Source organism: Crocodylus porosus, unplaced genomic scaffold (genome assembly GCF_001723895.1).
Source record: "Crocodylus porosus isolate Cpor-Errol unplaced genomic scaffold, CroPor_comp1, whole genome shotgun sequence".
NCBI lineage: Eukaryota > Metazoa > Chordata > Crocodylia > Crocodylidae > Crocodylus > Crocodylus porosus.
The window spans coordinates 16,431,415-16,440,111 of NW_017728922.1; the positions used below are offsets into that span (position 1 = coordinate 16,431,415).

General features: G+C 47.5%; 1 protein-coding gene across 1 annotated transcript in view; it reads right to left on the minus strand.

Annotated features, from left to right (window-relative positions):
* PIGU (phosphatidylinositol glycan anchor biosynthesis class U) overlaps positions 1-1,939 on the minus strand; it is a 48,794-nt gene extending 46,855 nt beyond the window's left edge. The window contains exon 1 of the mRNA XM_019539734.1: positions 1,761-1,939. Coding sequence (XP_019395279.1) covers positions 1,761-1,890 — 130 coding nt within the window. The 5' untranslated portion in view covers positions 1,891-1,939. The remainder of the gene's footprint in view (positions 1-1,760) is intronic.
* Positions 1,940-8,697: the final 6,758 nt, after the last annotated feature.

Genomic DNA, 8,697 nt, shown 5'->3' on the forward strand with positions numbered 1-8,697 from the left:
CCAATGAGCCATGGCTCCATCCAATGCCCCAGCACCACCTGCCCCAGTCCCACTCCCTTCCTCACTGTGGTGGGGGTTGAGCTGCCTCCCCACACCCCTTCCTCCCCTTCCCTTCCACCACAACAGACTTACCAGCTGGATGCAGCTCTTCAAGCTGCAAGGCTGCGTATCGGAAATAGGATCAGTATCGGCCGATATGCCTCCTTAAAAAAAAAAGTCAGGTATTGGTATTGGCCCCCAAAATCTCTATCGGTGCACCCCTGTAAATAATTATGATTTTACTATGCATCTAAATTTTAAGGCAAAGCTGAAAAACTTCCCGTATTATAAAAATTGCATATCTCCTATTATATCTCCTTTTAGATATCTATAACCTTGCTGAACTTTAACCATTTTTACCGAAAACTTTTTCTATTACATGTTGAGCTCCAGCTAAAAGATATATTTTTTAAATTCCAGCTAAGATGCTTCAGCTATCTGAGAAGATAGCTAGTGGGATGAAGATGTTTTGCACGTGGTTAAAGATTGCAGGCGACCTTTCCTTTGGCAAGCTGCAAGTCTCCCATACTTTGAAGCCAGAACTCAAAAGTTGGCAAGGCTCTGTGTTAGAGATGCCTCTGTCAGCCCTGTAATAATCTGCGGTAACATCAGAGTGATGCTGTTGCTAAGATGGTCCTGGAAATATGTAAAGGCCAAGAATTTTTGTAAGTAATATCTTTTATTGGATTAACTGCGTAACTGGGAGAGATTTAGACAAGCCTTTAGGAGTAAGGCCTGAGTTTAGACCTCAGAAAGCTTATACCTGAAATCTACTCTAAATCTCTCCCAACCATGCAGTTGATTCAATAAAAAATACTGTATTACCCACAAGAATCCTCCCCTGTTGCCCAAATTTGTCCATGTCCTGAAAAACTGCAGTTCACTTGTGCTCTGTAGGGACTTGTTAGAGCTCCAGAAAAATTTACCAGTAAGGGGTGCAGTGAGCTCGCTCCAGCATACAGCTGGGCAGGACTTTCCCTGCAACTGCATCTCTGGGCTGCTGGATCCAGGCAAATGAAGAGGGGAAGATATTATAGACACATGCAGTCATCCCAGCAGTAGGGAAGCTGGGCACGGGAAATGGTTTGAGAGACTGGGAAGAAAAGTTGAGATATACAGGGCAGAAGAAGGCAGACAAGGATCTATACAGGAGGAGGGCTGAGAGTAAGACTGGGTAAGAAACATAGGAAAAGGACCTGGGACTGGGATGAAATGGGGACAGACAATAGGGGAGCAGAGAGCATGCAAGGAGCCAGGCCTATTCAACGCATAGGGTTAAGGTGGACTTGACGCCCACAGAGCAAGGCTTAGCCTCCCCTGCCCTTACTGGTCACACAGGCCCCCTCCCCTTGGGTCCAGCCTCTGTGCTCCGTGTTGTGGGGGTCGGCACCACAGGCTCATCTAGCCCCAGGTTTGCACTGCAAGCTGCACAGCACGGAGGCAAGAGGCTGAAAGAAGAGGGAGGCCGGTCTCACTTGAGGCGGCTACAGGCCGGTCTAGAAAGGGGAACCCGTCTCCGTTTCAGGAGACGCCTCGCGGCGCCGGCCAGGCTGTCACCGCGCTCCGCAGGGGCCGCAGCAGCGCCGCCAATATCTTCCAGGGCTCCGGGCCGCGCACGTGGCCGGGCAAGGAGCCGCGGAGCCGCTCGGGACTCGGGCGGGGGCGCGGCTCCCGGGCAGTCGGGCTGTTCCCCGCGCCCGTGCAGGCCGCGCCGGTCTCACCTCTCTTCCAGGCGCTTAACGGGGACGACACCTCGACCCGGTCGGAGATGAAGGCGGCCAGGCTGGAGCGATAGAGCACGGCCCGCACCGTCACCGCCACCAGCACCCCCAGCACCAAGGGAGCCGCCATGTCCGGGCGGGCTGGGAACCGGGCGCCTATGGACCAGCCCGGAGGGGGGAAACTACCGCTCCCAGCGCCCCGCGCGGCGCGCCCTTCCGCTTCCCGCACTACCGCGGCCTACCGGGCGGGCTTCGGGACAAACTTAATCAGGAGGCAAAGCTAGTTGCTGGAGGTCAAGTTTGATTTTGTTCTTCTCGTACCCTAATGGAGTGGTCTCCAAAGTGGTATACACGCACCCCAGGGGGTGCGCAAGACGATCCATTTGGGTGCTGGAAGAAAATATTAGAATTTCTATTTCTATAAATATACGTATATTGGGGGGGGTGCTCAAAAATTTTTTACTGATAGGGGTGTGCGATCAAAAAAGTTTGGAGACCACTGCCCTAATGCACCCCCGTGACAGGGACAGGCTGTACATGAGGGAACAGGCATCCTTCACCCTGCAGTTGCCAAGCGCTACAGCAGCCCCTGCACATTTCTCCCCTACACTACTCATTGCCCTCAAGCACAGCAGGGCTTTGGGGACTGTGCACCTGTCTGCTGCTAATGTGAATCAAGAGCCTTTTACGGATCAGGTAACTAACCTGTCACCTCCCTTTCCTAGCCCCCTTGCCTGGCTGGCTCCATGGCAATTGCTGTCTGCAAAGGACCTGCCCTGCCATAGATCAGGCAGCTCTCCAGGGATACAAGGAAGGGGGGAAATTAGGTCAATGACAGAGGAGTGGCTGGTTACTTGGAACACAAGTGCTGGTTTGCCTGTGCCCTCGCTGCCCTGGGCGTGAGGGCCTCTTCCAGCAGAGACCTGGCCTCGTCTTGAGCCAAGGAAAGTTGCCTCTGTGATCAAGGTCTGCTAGGGATCAACTGGAATCTCATCCCAGGCCTTTACTTGCACTTTTATTTGAAGAAGTGGCCCTGAGGCTTATGAGTCACATGAGCTACTGTCCATGGCAAAGTGATTTAGTTTCTAATGTTTCCCCTTCTGCTAGGACAGATGCTGCTGAGCACAGCCCATTGTATTTTAGGAACATCTCACATGGAGAAAGAGTTTGGTGTCATTTTGCAAATCCATTTTCTGTATGGGACCCACCCAATCCCCAACCCTCCCTAACCACAGACCTTATCACATTGTTATTAAGCATCCTAACTTTTGCATTGCTAAATGCTGTGCAAATTCCAGACAAAAATAAGTAGTATAGTGATTGCAGGTGAAAAACCCCAGAAAGCAAGGGGAATGGTTAATTCCAAAACAAGGAGCTTCCCAGAAAGAAAATTAATTTGTAAGGTAAAAACCCTGCATTCCAGTCCTGCATTGTCAGCCTGTATGATAAACATAGGCTGGAAGAGCTTGGTGTATTACTGCTGCTTCAACAACAGATGGCATAATGTCCTAATTCTGCCGAGCTACCAGAGATGAGATTTAAATTACAACTAAAAAGCCACTGTAATCAATGTAATTCCCATCCTCTTCACACTGAAAAACAGTGCATGGTTTTGGAGTTCTTAGAGATTTCCTTTGCTGGATTAAATGTTGAAGCCTTTTCAAGGTTGAAACCAATGATTCCAAGGAGTACAATTATCATTCAAGTCCCTTTAAGACCCAGGTGTTATTACATCCACCAAAAGTCTATCTGAGACCTAGGATCATAATTGTAGTCTTTGCCCTGTCTTCATACGTTTGATTATTTTGTTAGTTTAGAAGGTTGTAACTAGCAAGTGGAAAATTACCTGTGATATGTTTCCTTGACTATGTATTAAGGAAAGCTCTTTAGATTATTTTTTCTGTCCTTTTGTTAAAACAGAGCAATTGTTTAGGCTGGAAAAGAAAAGAGTCAGAGGGGGGTTAGGTATTCTATTAAAAAGCAAAAGGCAACATAAAAACAAACCAGACCAGACCATTCCTTCTGTTTGGATATTAGAAAACAGGGAGTGGGTGGTGGCAGGTAATCACTAAAGAATATACTTATTTTCATAGCATGCAATCATCCTGTAGAATTCACTCCAAATACACTTGAAAAAGGTTGGGCTACTCCCTGACCACAATATCGGCACTAATCCAAGGGCTGTGCAATCTTAAGAGTTACATCATAGATGTGTGGCCACTTTGAGGGAATGGAGAGAGAGGTGCAGCATATCTGTGCCCCTACATTTGCTGAGACAGCCATAATGCTGCCAAGGCGCATTCATTAGAGGCAACATCCTACAAAAAGGTAACAGCCTGTGCTCTGGTTGGGTGTTTCAGGCTTGTGGAGTGTGGAAGGGGCTAGAGTGGATGTTCTCCTGAATCAACCTTTTTTGAAGAGAATTCTGTTCCGTGGTTACCTGTAATCACAGGTGGATGGATTTGATAACCTCCAAAGTCCCTTCCACTTGTATTTCCCTTCAACCACTGCCCCTCTTGTTGCGTGAGTAGGGACCTACCAAATACATATATGAGTTCATGGAAATCATGGAATTGGCAGTCTCCCATGAAATAGCCAGTTCCCTGTGAAAGAGTGTGGGGAAACAGCTATGTTCAAAGAGCTGGCAAGAAGCTGTCTCCCAGAAGAGTGGGAGGGAGAGGGAGAAGGGAGCAAAGGGAAAAAAAAAAGGCAGACTGCCCATCTCCTGAAAGGGGGAGGGGGGGGACTTCCCATCTCTGTCTCCAGAAGGGGAGAGGGGAGCAGGGGAAAGCCCCCCAAAAGTCTCCTTCTTAAACTGTTTTCTTAGTAATTATTGCCCTATGTCCTGAGAAGAGGGTGATAATTACTGAAAGCTAGGGCTTTCAATCAATGCCTGTTGGGGTGGGGACTTGCAGCGGCCCTCAGCCAGTGTGGTGGCAGGAGCGCATTTTGCTCCACCTTCAAAATGGCAGCCCCGGCCATGATGTGGCTGTGAAATTGGGGCCCCCAGCTGTGTTACAGTCATGTAATTGGTTGCTGGGGCCCATGAATTTGGTAGGTTCCCTATGCATGAGCTTCCCTGCCTTTGTGTTGGAGGGGCAGCCATATTCCATCTGCTTCCTACACTCAGAGTGCAAAAAGGTCTTTTGGCACTCTGAGAAGTGTAGGTACAATATAGCCCTCAAATAGTAGGATCATTTTTTTTCTCTAGAGGGAACACTGTTCACTCAGATGGGACCTTTTGTCTTAGTGCATCATGATGATGGTGGTAGCAGTGGTGTGGAGTTTGCTTCATCCTTAAACACAGGCATTGCATGGCTGCTCCTGGAAGAACCATATTGGAATAGATTGGCCCCTGGGCTGATCAGGACTGACACATCCTATGAGTCGTCAGATTTGATTTATTCTAGCTGATTTATTCAAATAGACCTCTGTAAATAGCAAGGTGAAAATGCTGACTATTTTTCTTTGCAGCACTGCACCTTGCTTGCATCTGTTAACAATGCTCCCCTGATTTTTCTGATTAGAGTTACATTTGTGCTTTTTGAATGCTCATTGCTAACTAAATGGCACAGTTCTGAGCCAGAACTTGGAGAAAAGCTGCCTAAGAACCTTGTTGAGTAGCTGAAATACAGCAATATGATTAAAACTGCCACATTGAACATGTTGATTTTGAGAGTCTCAGCTGTGCCATATGCACTTCAGCAGAAGCAGCAGCTGACTCCTTACGGAGAAAAGTAAGCCTCTAGAGAATTCAAATAACTGGGAAAAGTGACCATGAGTCATGAAGAATCCTGCTACTGCAATAGGTTTTGCTTAACTGGAGCACAAAAACCAACTGAAAAGAAAGGTCAAAATAATAATTAATGACAAATGCAGAAATTATTTCTGGAGCATAGGTTGCAGTGAAAGATCCAAGGGCTAACAAACAATGGCTGTCAAGCTAAATTCCAGCTTTAAGTCTCTGATACATCAGATATATGAGACAATGTCAGACACAAACAGTACGAGATCCTGAGCCATAACACCAACAATTGTGTTCATTAAAGACACAGTTTGGGTATACCTCCTTATCATGCTGCCTCTATACACGAAAGATGTTTTTCTAAGAAATGCTTTGTTGAAACCAAGTTATTAGGCTCTGTATGGGAATATAAGATGAAATTGTATTTCGTACAGGAGGTCAAATCAACTGATTGAAATGTTAGTGTCACTGGGCATAACCCTGGGTAACTCAGAGGGATGGAAAACCACGAATGTCGAGGAAGTCCTTCTGCTCCAGGCTCAGAAGAGCCAAACCCCCCCTTGCCCAACCTTTGTAACCCTTTCTTTGGCGCCTGCAATCTCCTGTCCTTCTGGAAAGCAGGCAAGCTAAAACTGTTATCTGTGGAATGCAAGGGCACTGCTTGGAGAGAAAAAGAAGGAGGGAAAGGGGAGAAAGAGGGCGGCCAGCTGGTGAAAAATCACTGACAGTGAAACTGACCGGGGTATAAAGATCCCGCTGTTGCAGGGTTAGGTGCACAGGATTTGAGACAATACAGTCTCCCTGTGCCTTTTACTTGAGCTCAAATAAACTTTGTCTGCTTCTCCCCCAGTGTGTTTATTTAGCGCGACGCACACCGGGCAACGAACCCAATTATTGCCTCCCTCGGGCACCTTGTGCCGGCAACAGAAAGGTCCCTTAAAACGGTGCATAACTCAAATTCACATAAGGGAAACCCACTTTACAAATGTAACAAACAGGGATATGTTCCAAAACCTCGACTGTACAAACCCTCAGACCCATTTCTACCACTTTTACTACTTGCCAACAGCAGCACACACAAGCACAGGGCACTATCATAATAGGGATGGCAACTACAGAAACACGTGTCACAGACAGTGAGCGAGGAGCACAGATCCACACAGGAGACTATATTCTGGTGCGTGTCACTCCCACAATGCACTGCACAAAGCCCTTGACTGCAGGCTTCCACCACACCAATCTCATAAGAGTGAATTTACCTCACATATAACAAATTTTTGGTATAAAAAGGGTCATCACATGGGAGCAAATTCACACATATAGAACCCGCATAAAGTGAGGGAAACCTGTATGTATCATAGCAGCTTGCAGGCATTTAATTTAAAAGTTTTTAAAAGTAATTTCGCACATATCACATATTCATCAGCTTGTGCTCATTAGCTGGCCCCTTTGCTACCTCTACATTGTTTCCTCCTTTTCCTTTCTCTTATGTCTGCCCTGAAACAAGTGTTAGGTTGAGGAACTGGGGAGATTCGGCAGGAACAGAATAGGCACTAACGGAGTCAGTGGGAACACTTTTAAAGAGGGGAATGGATGTGGGAGGCTTGGAAGTGACAGAGCTGAAGTTTGTCACCACTGCGCACTCCCCACAACACTACTCTTTAACTTACCACCTGCTCTTGTGTATGCTACTCCAACACTAATTTAATTCTTTCTCACTGCTTCAGCCCCTCAAATTCTCCCCAGCTGCTCAAGATTGTGTTTAGGGGTCTACAATAATGGAGGCCACATTAGCACCTAAGATAGATAGATGCACTGCTGCCTGTAGAGAGTAGATTATGTTAATTTGCATTGTAACCATACCAGATCTTGCATAGTCAGGTTAATTTTGTTCCTAGGATGGGTCTATAAGGAACATGTCAGTTCCTTTCTAACCTTTCTATGTACTTGGAGGAGAAATAGGTGATTAGAAACAGTCAGCATGGATTTACCAGGGACAAGTCATGCCTGACCAACGTGATTGCCTTCTCTGATGAAATGACAGGTTCTGTGGAGGTGGGGAGACTGGCAGGCAGAGCTGATCTGAACAGGGTGCAGGGCCTGGGAAAAATCAGCCCATGCAAGGCCCTGCCCCCACTCCGATCCCACATGCCCTTGACCCAAAGAAACTGCCACTGCATCGGTGCCAGCTGGGGTTGGGGGGAGGGTAGAAGTGGCTGGATGCAAGGTCAGTGACAGCAGCATAGAGTTGCTGCAGCCGCTCCATCCAGTGCTGCGGATGCCCCTAAAGCACAGGGCCTGGGGTGGTCACCCGGATTCATCCTCCCCCCATCCCCAGGTGGCCCTGCTGGCAGATGTGGTATATCCTGATTTTAGCAAGACTTTTAATATGATCTCCCACAACATTTTCCTGGGCAAGCTAAGGAAGGCTACGTATCTGGAGTACTCTGTTCAGTTTTGGGCCCACCACTACAGAAAAGATGTGGACAAATTGGAGAGAGTCCAGCAGAGGGGTACAAAAATGGTGAGGGGGCTGGGGGACATGACTGATGAGGAAAGACTGAGGGAACTGGGCTTATTTAGTCTAGAGAAGAGGAGACTGAGAGGGGGCTTAATAGCAGGCTTCAACTACTGAAAGGGGTTCAAAAGAGGATGGAGCTAGACTGTTCTCAGTGGTGGGAGATGACAGAGCAAGGTACAGTGGTCTCAAGTTGCATCAGAGGAGGTTTAAGTTAGATATTAGGAAGAATTTTCTCACTAGGAGGGTAATAAGATGCTGGAACAGGCTACCCAGAGAGGTGATGGAAGCTCCATCCTTGGAGGTTTTCAAAACCTGGCTAGACAAGACTTTGGCTGGGATGATCTAGTTGGGGATGGTCCTGCTTTGAGCAGGGGGTTGGACTAGATGACCTCCTGAGGTCCCTTCCAGCCCTAACGTTCTATGATTCCATGATTATGGGTCAGTAGCTGTCCTTCCACCTTCTGAATCCATAGGAAAACACTCCTTCAGTCTGCTGCTGGTGACCTAGTACTAGAGTTGCTGTCTTTCTAATGAGATACAGAGGCCTGACCATGACTGGTTTTGGTAATTCAGTGCTCCTTAGCACTTAGTGAAGAGGAACATTGGGATTCTGGCCAAATTCCACCTGAGGATCCCCCTTCTGAAGTTTCACTGCAAAACTGTCTTGTGCT